Source organism: Gossypium hirsutum, chromosome A07 (assembly GCF_007990345.1).
Source record: "Gossypium hirsutum isolate 1008001.06 chromosome A07, Gossypium_hirsutum_v2.1, whole genome shotgun sequence".
In the NCBI taxonomy this organism is placed as follows: domain Eukaryota; kingdom Viridiplantae; phylum Streptophyta; class Magnoliopsida; order Malvales; family Malvaceae; genus Gossypium; species Gossypium hirsutum.
Window position 1 is genome coordinate 92,557,712 of NC_053430.1, and position 14,307 is coordinate 92,572,018.

At 35.5% G+C, this 14,307-nt stretch overlaps 1 protein-coding gene across 1 annotated transcript; it reads right to left on the reverse strand.

Moving 5' to 3' along the window:
- Positions 1-10,979: 10,979 nt before the first annotated feature.
- Positions 10,980-14,052, reverse strand: LOC107955366 (transmembrane 9 superfamily member 12). Its single transcript, XM_016891135.2, has 2 exons — positions 13,762-14,052; positions 10,980-13,417 (listed from the first exon to the last, which is right to left on the reverse strand). Exon 2 carries the CDS (start codon positions 13,338-13,340, stop codon positions 11,361-11,363), a length of 1,980 nt encoding a protein of 659 aa, XP_016746624.2. The 5' UTR covers positions 13,341-13,417; positions 13,762-14,052; the 3' UTR covers positions 10,980-11,360.
- Between the last annotated feature and the right edge of the window lie 255 nt (positions 14,053-14,307).

Genomic DNA, 14,307 nt, shown 5'->3' on the forward strand with positions numbered 1-14,307 from the left:
TTTTTCTAAAGATGTAAATATGTAGTGATTGTGCATGGATAATCGATAGGTGATATGTGTTTGATTTCAGATATTTTGGCATTGTGATTATTGAAACCGTTGGATATAGTTGGCATGCCATAGGATTGTGAGTACTCACCTATATGTATAGTGATTTTGGGCGTTGAGGCTTTGAGACATGTTGGGCGATAAAGGAATGTGAGCTAAGCTCTATTCAACAAGACATGTGAGGGGAAATAAGGAGAGTGTTAGCTTTATGCTTCACTTTTGGGACATGTTTGACTTTATGAGTCTATTGGTCTGTTTGAGATCCGTGTATCCAATGAGTGCTGGTAGAGCTCACTTTTATGTTTTATAACTAAAGTGCCAAATTATCTTAAAATGTATATATGTAAAATGTGATGTATGCCTAAATGAGTATGTAACCATAATGCGATTTATCTATAAAGATGTTTTGAATATTGTGATATATGCTTGAATGTTAGGTAATTATATGTGTAATAGAATATATGTTTAAAAGTTAATATGTTAACCATGTAAAAGAAATAATAATAATGCACGAGTAGTATATTATGACACTAAATTTGGAACTGTTAAAGTTATGCTATATGGTTGTTTTGTTAATACTTGATGAACTGTTTGCATGGTAGTTGTTCTAGGCATTCACTGAGCTTGTTAAGCTCACCTACTCCCTTCTTAAACTCTGCAGATTAGTTGTGTGTTGGTGTGAGTGGTGTGGCTTTCTAAGATGTGATCCAAGCAAGTCATTTTACGTTATTCATAGATGTTTATTCTTTGGTTATGTTCTGGGAATAAGGCAATGTGGTAAACTTGTTATAGACCTGTTGATTTCTAGACATTATATTGGTTTTTGGTTCAGTTTTTAAGGATTACATGTTATTGTAATGCTTGGGTCCATGAACATGAGAATGGATTGATGTCACTTGCTCGAACACAATTTTGTGATATTGAATTTTTAATTAGGTCGTTGAATGATTATTTGTTAAAGTAATTGATGTATGATGTTTAGAAACTAAATTGGAATGGGTTAGTTACTTATATATGTTGCATTTCTTGGGTCTATAGTAGAGGTATCGATATTCATATGTTAAAAAATGATACCTCTATGTTTTGAAACATGCAGGAAGTCAGAATAGAGATTTCGTACAGATACCTTTTCTCGAGTATTGATACTCAGGGTAAATTTATCAATACTACATGAAGGTACTGATAATTTTTTAGACTTTGGGATTTAGTTGAGAAACAGAATGCAAGTTTGGTATCATTTTTCCATGTGGTATCGATACCACACAGAGAAAATTTGATACCCTAGTGTCAGTATCGATACTTACGGACCTGGTTTGAGAATTTTGCTAAATGGACCCTGTGCATGTTAATACTCATTTTTAAGACTGTTTATGGTATGATTTGCATGTAATAATGTTAATTAACCAATTAAGTGACCTGAAACTTACAAGCATATTATAATAAATGATGTTTTGCTTACAATAAGATTTCCACTTGTTATGATAGTGGTGTGGCATCCCATATTCGGGCTTGACAACCAGGCCGAGTGTAGGGTGTTACATTCTTTTTAAATTTTTTTGCATAAAAATCTCAACTTTCACATTTTTCTTAAGCTTTACTTTAATTGTTGCTTTGTTTTTCATTTCCATGTCCATTTCTTTTACTTTGAGCATGAGTAGCTAAACCACAAAGAAGGTTGGTTGATGGAGATGTGAGTAAACTAAAACCTTTGGACAAAGGACTAAATCAAATAGACCTTAGAGCTTAGGTAGCGACGCCCATAGGGGAATATCTAGGGAAGTGAAACCAGAAGGTAATCTTGTTATGCACTCGTTCATTAGTCTCAAATTAACTGGTGAGATCAGAAGATAAATTGTAGATAATTCGTCTAAATCGGTAAAATTGACATCGAAAGAAAAATGGCCACTTAGCAATTTACATGACTTAAGTCCCTTGTTCGAGGACCGGTTAACCACATCGAAGTCAACCAACCTCTATTATTTATTTATTGGGTAGTCCCTTAGTTTTACATTATTTGCAATTTAGTCCTTAGAGTAGCATTTCTAATTTCTTGTTATAAATTGTCTTACTATGAAATTGTATTAGTAGGCATTTAGACGCTATTGTGTATGCTAGTTATTTCTCAACCACCATCTACTTTAGGTTCTACCCCTTGAAATACTTCGTGTTCCATCAGAACTATAAATATTAGGATTGACCTGTACACTTGCTGCAAAATTAGGCTTTAAAAAATTATTTTATAGATTCTTTATTTTAATACGTATATGCGCAGCTAGTCAACTACCTCGTGTTTCCTATCACGGCAGTCTATATGCTGTCATAGTCGAGCTATGGTGTTACGTAATATACACCATGTTTAATGTCTTAGCGGACGACTCTGTGCTTACTGTCTCAGCAGACTACCATGTGTTTACTGTCTTGGTGAACTATACTGGTTGCCATAGCCAAGCCATGGTCTTACATGTTGGACCTCTTTTGATGTGTCACCCGTAGGACCTTACCACTGCCGCAATGTCACCCCATAGAGCCAACTAACCATCATCGAGATGGTTGTCTATGTAACCTAATAATCACCGTTATGATTTCGCCCTAAAATACCGGTCGATATCATTCTATTTCTTAATTAACCTTGATGCTCGAACACCGAAGAGTCCCTTCTGCAAGGCCCTTAGCTTCGTACATCACGGTTTACACTCAACAACCCCGTATAGTGATATCTTAATGAAATTCCATTTTCGTATTCATTCGTCCATTTCTCCAGTTCATCATAACTACCTTGATGCTTGAACACTAAAGTGCCCCATCCACAAGGCTCAGAGCTTTGCACATCATAGTTTGCGTCAGCACCACCATGTGGTGGTATAAATAATTACCATTTCCAAATCCTAACTTCATCTAAACAGATGATATTTCCCCTTCATACTCCACAATATATGTAAACGTGCATCACATGTAATTCATAAACATTTTATTATGGAGTTCACTACTTTCAAGCATAAAATCACAATTATTTCATACATACTGACACACTTGCGGATACTTATAAACCTACTCATCCATACATAACAAGTATTTGCAACCAGCAGAGATTATACATAATTCCAGAAATGGAGTACAGAAACTTGTCTTGCTTTCTTATCATTGAAAGCTTAGCTTTTCCAAATGCCAGAGTCTCATTTGTCCTGAAAGCTAAGCATGACAACCATTTATCGATTAAACTAAAGGTTTTCAACCCTTAAAATCCAGAATCCATATTTATTCAGAAGCTTTTAAGAGTTTTGACTATATTTCTTTATTCAATCTGCAAGTATAAAGAGGTAAGGAAACTTACCAGTTCCTCAATTTCCCTACTACCAAACTTTAATTCACACGACTACTGCAACATGCAGAGCTTCCTTTAGCTATATCTTATTCTTATTTAGAGTGACTGAAGAAGATGATTCTATGGAGAGATAAATTGGTAGACAAAATTGAAAAAAAAAATCGTATCCATACACACCTATTTATATACTCTTTTAGAATGATCTTCGCCGACCATCACAACCATTCATTCTTAATCATATTGTCTCCCATTATGGAACCATTAGGCACCCAAATAACTAAACCGGAATTGAAGTCCAACTAATCACAATTTAGTCATTAAAATTTATGAATTTCCTGGTAGAGTTTGATAATTTGCTAATCCTTTCAATTTAGTCCTAACCTTCCTTAAATATTGGGTCAACAGAGATAACCGGGTGTTAAAACTCCACCACCCTTAAAGAAAATTTCATCTTCGAAATTTCCTCTTTTACCTTGATTTAGGGCAACCGTCAAACAGATTTCCCCTTTTTGCTTGATAATCCTTTGCATACCTAGAGGCAAACTCCTCTACTATTTCTAATTATCTTAACGTTGCGCTAACACTTATAGTTTCATCCTGAAGTTATTCCACTCAAACTGTGGCTCTATCCTTATTCTATATAAGGGAGTTAACTACACAAGGACTATTTCGTAATCACTTTGGTAGATTCTTACTTGCAACATCAACCAAGCGTTTTGTTCTGCAAAATACTAGCAGTAGATATCTAGATTAACTTGGGTCATATGGCGATACTCGAATAAGGTTTAACTCTAGCAGACATTCCTGCCTTTCCAGTTATCGAAGGTTTTAAAGAAAACCTTCTCTAACTCAACAAGTCTCAAATACGGATTTGAGAATTTCAATCGTTTACTTCAAATTAACAAAACATCTCTTAAACGTTTGGTTACTTAAATCAAAATGTTGGGAGGGGAGGCATTTCATCTGAAATTACTCTTCAACTCCTTATTGACTCAGTTTCCTTTTAAATCCATAGTTTATCTCTTGGTCTTCTCTAATTTCTTTATTTGGGCTCCTATTCCTTCCTTTGACCTCTTCTTAGTAAGTTTTCTAGGTAATTTTTTTAAGTCTTTTCTATTTCTTTCATTATCCCTTTCCCCCACCAAAATAGTCAAAATCAAACACAGTTGTTACGAGGGTAGTAGCCATTATGGCAGTGGTAGGAAAGGTTGGGGGCTGACAATGAGGGAGATGGGGCTAGTCACAGTGGCCGCGGGTAAATAGCCTAGTGGAGACCCCTTTCTTCCAGTGCTCAACAACACAGAAAGAAATGGTCCGGTTTCTGAATGTCATAAGTTTATAATTGTCAAACTTCGCTTATGAATTTAGCTTATTCCAAGGTGAATCTCGGTAAAGTGACAACTCCGACAACGTTGTTCTTCTCTTGTATTTATTTGAAGTTGGGTTTCATCTCCCACTTCATCCCTTTTTCTTCGTTCTTAATGAGTATAGAATTGTGCTGGGGCAACGTGCCAGCTTATCTTGGTAGACCCTTGTTTCCTACTTTATCGACTGTAACCTGAAGGGTGAGCCACCCTTCCTTAGTGTTTTTCAGCAAATTTATCAGTTAAAAGTAACCACCTAAGGGTCTTCTGCTCGGTTGGCCCATTTTAGTACTCATCAAGGGTGTGAGCCCATAATAAAAAATTGGGCTTCAAACCTTCACCTTAACAGAAACAAGTTCATACGGGTGAGGTGTAATCTGTGGGGTGGATTTGGGTTCCCAACCTAGTGGTCTATTCCTTCCGAATCTGTTTATACTTGTAGGCAACCTCTAGATAATGAGATTGCGAAGGATGAATTGATCGAGTAAAGTTGGGTCGATCTATTGTGTTGGAGAGACTTATTACCATCAGAAACGTTTTTCATTTATGACTAGACAACCATAGCCCAAATGGTTATAAGCCTACAGATACTACTATTGGGGTCAATCTCTAAGTTTTACACTCGTCTTGTACAATGTGTCCTTGGTTTGAGACGTTTCCTTGGCTCTACTAATCATGGCCTTTGGCGAATTCTCTTCTTATCACGATGGTCTATGTTCCCCAAACACACCAAGCTCATTCATTCTTGTGGCTTATCTCACCAGGCACACCGAAAACTCTACTTTATACCATAGCATATCTCATGGTCTACTGAACTACGGACTTCTCGAATGTGTAACCCCATGGTTTACATCTTGGCAGACTTCCCCGTGTTTATTGTCCCGGTGGACTACCCTGTGTTTACTATCCTGACGGACTCCATCTGTTCTCATAGTCGAGATATGGTCTTATATAATATACCCCGTGTTTAATGTCCCGACGGACTGCCCCATGTATACTATCTCGACGGACTATACTAGTTGCCATAGCCAAGCCGTGGCCATACACGTTAGACCTTTTGAAGGTGTTGTCCCGTAGGACCTTACCGCTATTGCAATGTCACCCCATAAAGCCTACTAACCATTGTCGCAGTATTGCTCTATGAAACCTAATAATCATCGTTACGGTGTCACCCCAAAGGATCAACTAATATCATTCCATTTCTTAATTAACCTTGACACTCAAACACTGAAGTGTCCCCTCTACAAGGCCCAAAGCTTCACACATCACGGTTTGCACTTATCAACCCCATATGGCAATATCTTAATGGAATTCTATTTCCGTATTCATTCACTCATTCCTCCAGTTCGCCATAACTACCTTGATACTCGAATAACGAAGTGTCTTCTCTGCAAGGCCCAGAGCTTCACACATCATGGTTTGTATCAACAACACCATATGACGGTATACAATATCACCCCTTCTCAATCCTAACTTCATCTAACCTGATGATATTTCCCTTACATACTCTACAATATATGTAAGCATGCATCACATGAAATTCATAAACATTTTATCATAGAGTTCGCTACTTTTCAAGCATAAACTTAAAACCATTTCATACATATTAACACACTTGCGAATACTTATAAACCTACTCATCCAAGCATAACAAGTATTCGCAACCACAAGAGATCATACATAATTCCAGAAATTGAGTACAAAAACTCACTGTGCTTTCTTATCCTTGACAGCTTAGCTTGTCCAAATGCCAAAGCCTCTTTTGTCCTAGTAGCTAAGCATGACAACCATTTATCAGCTAAGCCAAAGGTGTTCAACCCTTAAAACCCAGAATCCATAATTATTCAAGAGCTTTTAATATCTCTTACTATACTTCTCTCTTCAATCTACAAGTATAGAAAGGTAAGGAAACTTACCAATTCCTCCACTACTATACTTTAATTCATACGATTGCTGTGACATGCAGAGCTTCCTTTAGCTATATCTTATTCTTCTTCAGAGCAACTAAAGAAGATGATGCTATGAAAAGATAAATCGGTAGACAGAATTGAAAAAAATTTATATCCACACACACTTATTTATATACTCCTTTGGCACGATCTTCATCGACATCACAACCATTCATCCTTAATCATTTTTTCTCTCACTATAGAACCAGTCGATTCCCATCTAACTGAACCAGAATTGAAATCCAACTAGCCACAATTTAGCCATTAAAATTTCTGAATTTCCCAGTGGAGTTCAACAATTTTGTAATCCTTTTAATTTAGTCCTAACCTTCCTTAAATCTGGGGTCAATAGAGATAACTGGGAGTTACATTTCCAACTTGTAACCTCAAAATTTGTAGAAGAACTCACATGGCCCGGTCTTCTATGAGGATGTTCTAGAAACTCTAACTTACCTTCAACATCAAGGTCAACATTAAGCATGTGGGATGGAGATGCATATATTGTAAAATCTAGATGGGTTCCTCCAGTATTGTCCAGCCCTTCACCATTAGAACCACTCCCTTCTAGTTTAGTAGGAACTACCTTTGGTTCAAAAAATAATACAATTTCTAAACCATCTAGCCTAGACTCCAGAATTAGATCATAATCAGTTTTAGATCCCTTTTTATTTTCAGTTCCATTTCCGTTCTCAAATTCCTCTTCCGTTATCAGCCATAGTTGCATCTCCAGTGTTGGATGTCCCTGTTGGGAAATGTGTCCATATTGTAGTAAACATGTAACTGTTTTCTATTTTTTTGAACAATGAATAAATAAATAGAGTTAATCTCACATTTCAATATTATGTCTTTTGTATTTCTGTATTTCATATTTTGCATGCATAGAAAAATTGTGACAAGTAAATATTAGCTCATTGATTGTCTAAGTTTAAACTGATGATAAGTGGCATTGTAAGAATGTTTACATTGTGAAACAACTTACTTTAGTAGATAATCTGAATAAGTCTGTAATCCTGTAAAAGAATCAAAGTGAACATTTGATTCAAATATTGAGAAGGATTATCATGTAGTCTACAATTCCAATTGAGGAGATGGCTAGTCTCGGCTATCAGAGCAATTGACTCCACAAGTAGAGACATAGATATATTCATTGGCAGAATGATACATTGGACTGGACTCGGGATGAATTAATTCTGAATCAGTTTGTGAATTAATTAACTTATGACGTTCAAGGTGTGATTTACCCAAATCTTGAGTTAGTCACTGACCATGTGTATGTAACTCATGTGCTTTGATATTAGTGGAGGCTTATACTCTAAAGATGATCGAGCCGATAGCCAGTATGTTGGGTACATGACTTGTGTACGGTAGTAACAGTGAAATTCATAACTCAATTAAAGAGTTAACGATATCCTCTTATTTGCATTGTGTGGATTGATAAATATGGAACATGGCCACGAATTTCTTGTTCTCAAACGAGAAATTTATTACAATTATTTATTGACATTGATCATATTAATCATTAAGAAGACACAATGATGAAAATGAGATAAAATAAGATTGTATTGAGTTAACGGATTTAACTCAAAGGAATCAAGGATATCTTATGAGGGTAACACACACATGACGAGGTTATTAGACGAAGCAGTTGAATGAATTACTTTCGTAAAGAATATACAATAAGGAGTTTCCAATCGTGGTATTTCTTGTCGATTGACTCCATAATTAAGTAATTGTGAATTATCGGAACGATGCTTCTGGACATAATTACTATTACTAGAGCCTAATTGTATATATTCGATTGGTCTCTTCGCTAGCTCAACAAAAGCTCGATCAGATTGCATTTGAATCAAAAAAAATTTTTACGACTTTGGAAACAATTTAATTGAGTTGATTTATTCGATGTGGAATTAAATTGGGCAGTAATAAGAATTGTTCAACTAGAAAATTTGATTAAAGAATTGTCTTGAAAAATTAATTTGAAAAATCTAAGTGATTTTTGGAAAAATTAATTTTGATCAAGTAATTAATCAAATTAATTAAAATTAATATGATATTAAAAATTAATTTTCAAGTCAGACAATTGGTCTAATGAGTAATTGAACTTGAAAATTAGATATGAGATCATAAATTGGGCTCAAGAGCCCAAAACCAAAACCAAGACCCTAAAATTGGTCGAGTTGGCCTGGTACGTGAAACTGGATCGACGGTCCAACTGGTGGTTGGACTGGACCAGTGGGGCCGTCCCTAGCCCGGACCGAACCGATAGAAACTAACCAGCTCAAGGTGCTAGAGGCTACGACGGTTGCATTTCGATGGTCGAAAAATGATCGACAGTGATGGTTCTTTGGTGGTTGAGCAGTAGAAGAATTATACTATTACTGGGACTTTATTAGAGAATTTGATTTTAGATTAATTTTTTCAAAAATAATATTATTTTAATAGATTTAATATTAAATTAGATTTAATATTTTTCTTAATAGTATCTTATTAATTTAATATTAAATTTAATTTAATGTTTAACTTTTAGATAAATATTCTATTAATTTAATAAGATTTAATAATAAATTTAATCTAATTATATTAATTTAATATTAAAATGATTAAGTTTAATCATAACTGAGTTCTCTAAACTCTCCCTATATAAAGAGAGCATTGAGTCATTATTTACAAATATTTGAATTCAAGAGAAATCTGTAGAGAGAAAATTATCTAGAGAAATTATTTTAGAAAATTTCTAGAGATATTTTTTATTTATAATTTGGCCCAAAAGTTTAGAGAAATTGTGAAATTACCCCACTGGTAATTTTTTTGAGAATCTTTTTTATTCGAAGCGAGCCCACACTTGGTAGACGTGAGCTTGAGGATAGTGGAGAAGACTACTTGGTTGAAGCGTTAATCCTAGGCGAATCGAAAATGTACAATTTTGATTAAGTGTTTATTACTTTAGATATCACAACCAAATTCTAATTTTGGAAAAATTTTAAAATTCTAGCTTTTTTCTAAATTTATTTTCTGCTGCTTTTCCAAACCCGATTTTCCAATAGTCCTTTCGTCAATGCAAGTTGTAGGGAGTATATCATCCGTTCTTGTAAACCTTAAGTTAAAACCAATATTACTTGTGGATCGCCCACCAGTGTAACTTGACGACATACCCACATAAGTATTTCCAGCATAGAACATCAGCATTCTGAAATTGAAATCAAAAGCACTTATAGTATATTGTGTCAAGATCTCCATATTCGGGTAACTAACTAAACCCAACTGTATGCTAAAGTTGAAATCGACGGCTGAAACCGAGGAATGCCTTCCCATTAATGATTATGGCATTTCCTGATTGGAGCTTTTAACAACACTATGAAACCACCACACAACCGTGTAGTTGGACTTTCTGCTTGTTGTTCCCGAAACAAATTTACTGGAATTGTTGTTGAATTCGGGTCACTTAGCATTTCCACTAAAGTAATGCCTATCGAGCATCGCCTCAACATTCATGTCACCTTTGCCTTAACTATATCATATCTAATAGGGTTCAGTGACGTTAAATATCTATATTTCAAGCTTGAAATTTTCCTCTAGCTTGAAGTCGATACTTTCTTTCTAATTCTTGATCGAAGCTCGTTCAATTTTATGCTTTTGGTTGAAAGTCAATTCTGTAGATTGGACTGATATAAAAACGACTTCAATATCGGTGTCACAAATTTGACCATCATAATAAATAACGGCTCTAATTCATCTACTCACTTTCACTCCCAAAAAAAACTTGTTTCACATGTTTAAAATGAAAACATTATATAGAAAAGTAAGTACTCATTATCCAAATTAAAATGACACTTACTTGAACTAATTTACTTTGTTGAGTCGATTTTTAAACTTCAAATTTTTAACATCAACAATGACCTTATGAAAATAATTTGGTCAAAATTTAACCATGAAAACCTCTACAAAGAATGTCTTCATTTTATAGGAAATTCTATCACCGAATATAAAACATAACTTCAAAATGTTGGAAAAAATTGGCCATGACAAGTAAAAAAAAATATATTTCTTAAGCATTTTTTTGAAAAGATTCTACAGATAACATTATGATATGTCACATAAAAGATTGGATGAGATGTGTATATTCTATTCCGAGATTCCCAGACTTCTGAAATTATTATCAGACAAATTTTACTATTTTCAAATTTAAATTTATACTAACACATCAATAATAACACCCATTACCTTGATGTATTTCTGGTCAAATCAATTAAAGAACAATTAATTCAACAAGAAAACAAAAATCAACTAGGCAGGATATAATAAACCCTTCTATTTGATTAAAAATATGAGAAAGATCAAAGATTAAAGGTTTTTACAATCCAACAAAATTACAACTTTCTAGAACATCAAAATAATTGAGCCGTGCGCAATCCAACAAAAACCAATAACTAGGTAACTGCAGTAAAGGAAAATGAAAATGGCAGAGCAGTACGGAAGTATGCGACTACACATCACAAATTTTTCCTATTCTCAACAGCCACCAATATAACAGATATTTTCGAATGACCATTGAGGGCCTGTTTGATATACTGATACAGTGATGCATGATCGGCTACCAAAGGCAACTTGAGAGAAATCATCCTCTTACAGGCCAAAGTCTTCTTCAGGATGGTAGCTGAAGATCGCAATGGAACCTTTTTAATCGATCTTAACAGATGAGAAAAGATAATGGACAAAATAGAATGATGTGATGAAGCCAATGGTGCCTGTAGACAACATGATTGCAATTGCCATGATCATTGAGTAGCCAAGATAAAGAATAGCTGACACAGGACCACTCAAACTCTGTAGGTCAAACACCAAGTAATTGATGGAGTATAGGAACACATAGAGTGCAACTGAACCCGAAGCAAAGAAAGCCTTCCACCACCATCGCCAGTCCTCAACGCAGAGATGCATGTAGGTAAGGACCACCGAAACTTCAGCACAAACAATGATAAGCAGTAGAAGAACTATAAGCAAGAAGCCAAATACATAATAGAACCTGCCAAGCCAGATGCTAGAAAGGATGAAGAAGAGTTCAATGAACAGGGTTCCAAATGGAAGGGTCCCAGCACCAAGAACAAGAAGCCAAGATGGATATTTGCGTGCAGGAATCTCCCTTGGAATCTGGTTGGTTCGTACAGGATATTGTATAGCTTCAGCTCTGGTCCCTAAGAATCCTCCCACGAGAGTGAGAGGCACAGAAATGCAGAACCAGAGAGACAAGAGTACAAAATACAGAGAAATGGGAATTGCACCAGTGCTTTTGCTGCCCCACAGAATAAAATTCAATACTGTGAGGATAACAAACACAATTCCAGGAAAGAAGCATGCAACCGACCAGGAAATGGACCTCCATCCTTCCGAAGTTCCCTTGAGAGTTCTCCAGAGTCGTACAGCAGCATACCCAGCAGCAATACCCAAGAAAAGATAAAGAATAATCATCCCTGTCAGTAGCATTCCTCGTGAGGCAGGTGACATGAAACCAAAAGCAGCAAAAACTATAGTGACTGCTGCCATTCCTGTAATCTGAACTCCATCTCCAATCATCACACAGAGAAGCTTCGCACAATCTGGTTCCCTAAAAACATCACCAACAACAAGCTTCCATCCAGAAAGCTCCTCATTCATTTGTGCTTGAGCTTCTTTGTCCAATTCCTCATACCTTGTCAAATCCCTCCTCACAGTCCTTAAGAATATGACAAACACAATACCAGCTAAGAAAGTGATCACCATCAATGAATTTAGAATTGAAAACCAGTGCACACGTGCTCCTTCCATCTTCAAGTAAGTATCCCACCGAGACGGCCATCTAATATCACTTTTAACAAATTCAACCTCATAAGTAAAAGAGATCCTCTCTCGTTCCCTTATTATCTGTGACTTGTCTAGCTCCAAGGGGCAGTTCACAGGAGAGATACTATCATACATGTGAAGCTTAGTCATGACTTCTGGATCGTACTTAACACTGCATGGAGTCACTTCAAAACCAACAATCTCATAACCAGATGCCTTCTTCTTATCAGCTTCGGAGATGACACCCATCCCTTCTTCCCCAGTTCCAATTATCTGCACACCACTTCCCTCATACTCATGAACCAAGACCTTGAACTTGAGATGATTGATAATGTAATCATCATTACTATTTGGTGGAGTAAACCCAACTGGGAATCCAGTCCACTGAATACTAACCCCATTTTGTTTTGCAATCCTCATAACCGGCAAATTGTCTAGAATCATATTCACTTGATATAAATCACGAGTCCTCTGTTTCAAAAGCTTAACTTCATGCTCATTCAAGGGGCTGGTAGTACAAACATAGAGGGACTCGTTCACATTCATTTTAAACCGATAAGGGGAGTTATCAATCTGATCTCCCATGAGAAGCTCACCTAGATTCTCGGCACTTTTCTTTATTCCACCGAGAGGTTCGCAATAAGGGAGACTGTAATAACTAAAGGGAAGCTCGGTTTCAATGGAAGTCAATGAATTAACTTTGGCAACTATCGTATCCGAAGTTGAATACGTGTGCATGTAACTTCCAGGCAGATAAAACCCATGACAAGAATGGGCAAATAGAACCACTAACAGAAAAACCGAGCAGATTCCGGGCATCTTCCTTTCCGAGAAAGCCATGATAATAGCAGATCTTGCAATATACGGTTCGAATCTAAGCTACTATAGACTGAGCATTCAGTATAAGGAGGAAAAATCTACAGACAAACAGGTTTTCAACAATCAGTTTCCACGCAAATTTAACTCAACATTAACTAGCGCAACAAAAGCATTAAAACGATACTGAGATTCCTAAGTACCAAAAAATTTAAAAAAAAAAAACAATTTCATTGCATTAGCTTTGAAAGCAGTAGATCCATATACCAAAATGCAAAAAGCATCATTTTTTTCCTTAAACAACGAAAAGTATTAAACGTTCATATCAATAAAAAAAATCACAAAACAGATCAAAGTACTGAACAAAAGAAGGATTATAAGATTAGATCTAGAACCAAAAACCCATTTAAGTAAAAGGCAGAGAGACAAGAATAGGATAAAGAACCTGAGACAGGTCTAGGGTTCCAGTTGAAAGTGATTCGGCTCTTTGGGAACAGAAAACGCGTAAGAACGAAGCTTCTGCTTCTCTTTGATATATATTTTTTTCCACTTTGTTTCAGTGGTTTAACTTTAAAGCTAGTAGGAATGAAGCGAATATATTGAAGAGAGCAAAACGGAGGAGAATGGGTAATTTATAAAATTATAATAAAATATGGGTCACAAATCTACCAACATGGGAAGTTTTAATAAATCTTGAATTTATAAATTATGAAATAAGAATTGACAGAACTCTTGTGTGGGGCGGCCTCCAAAACTTAATAGGTTAAATTCTGTTTTTAGTCTCTGTATTTTACAAAAAGTTATAGATTTAGTCCTGTATTTTTTGAATTTTAAAAATTCAATTATCACCAAACTATAGCTAATAGATTCATAAAGTTAAATTCTATTGTTTATAAAATCTAATGTGACAAATTTATTATCATGTGTGTAATGTCATATCAGTTTGTTTTTTTTACATATTACTCATCAAATATTCAGTCAATGGATTATC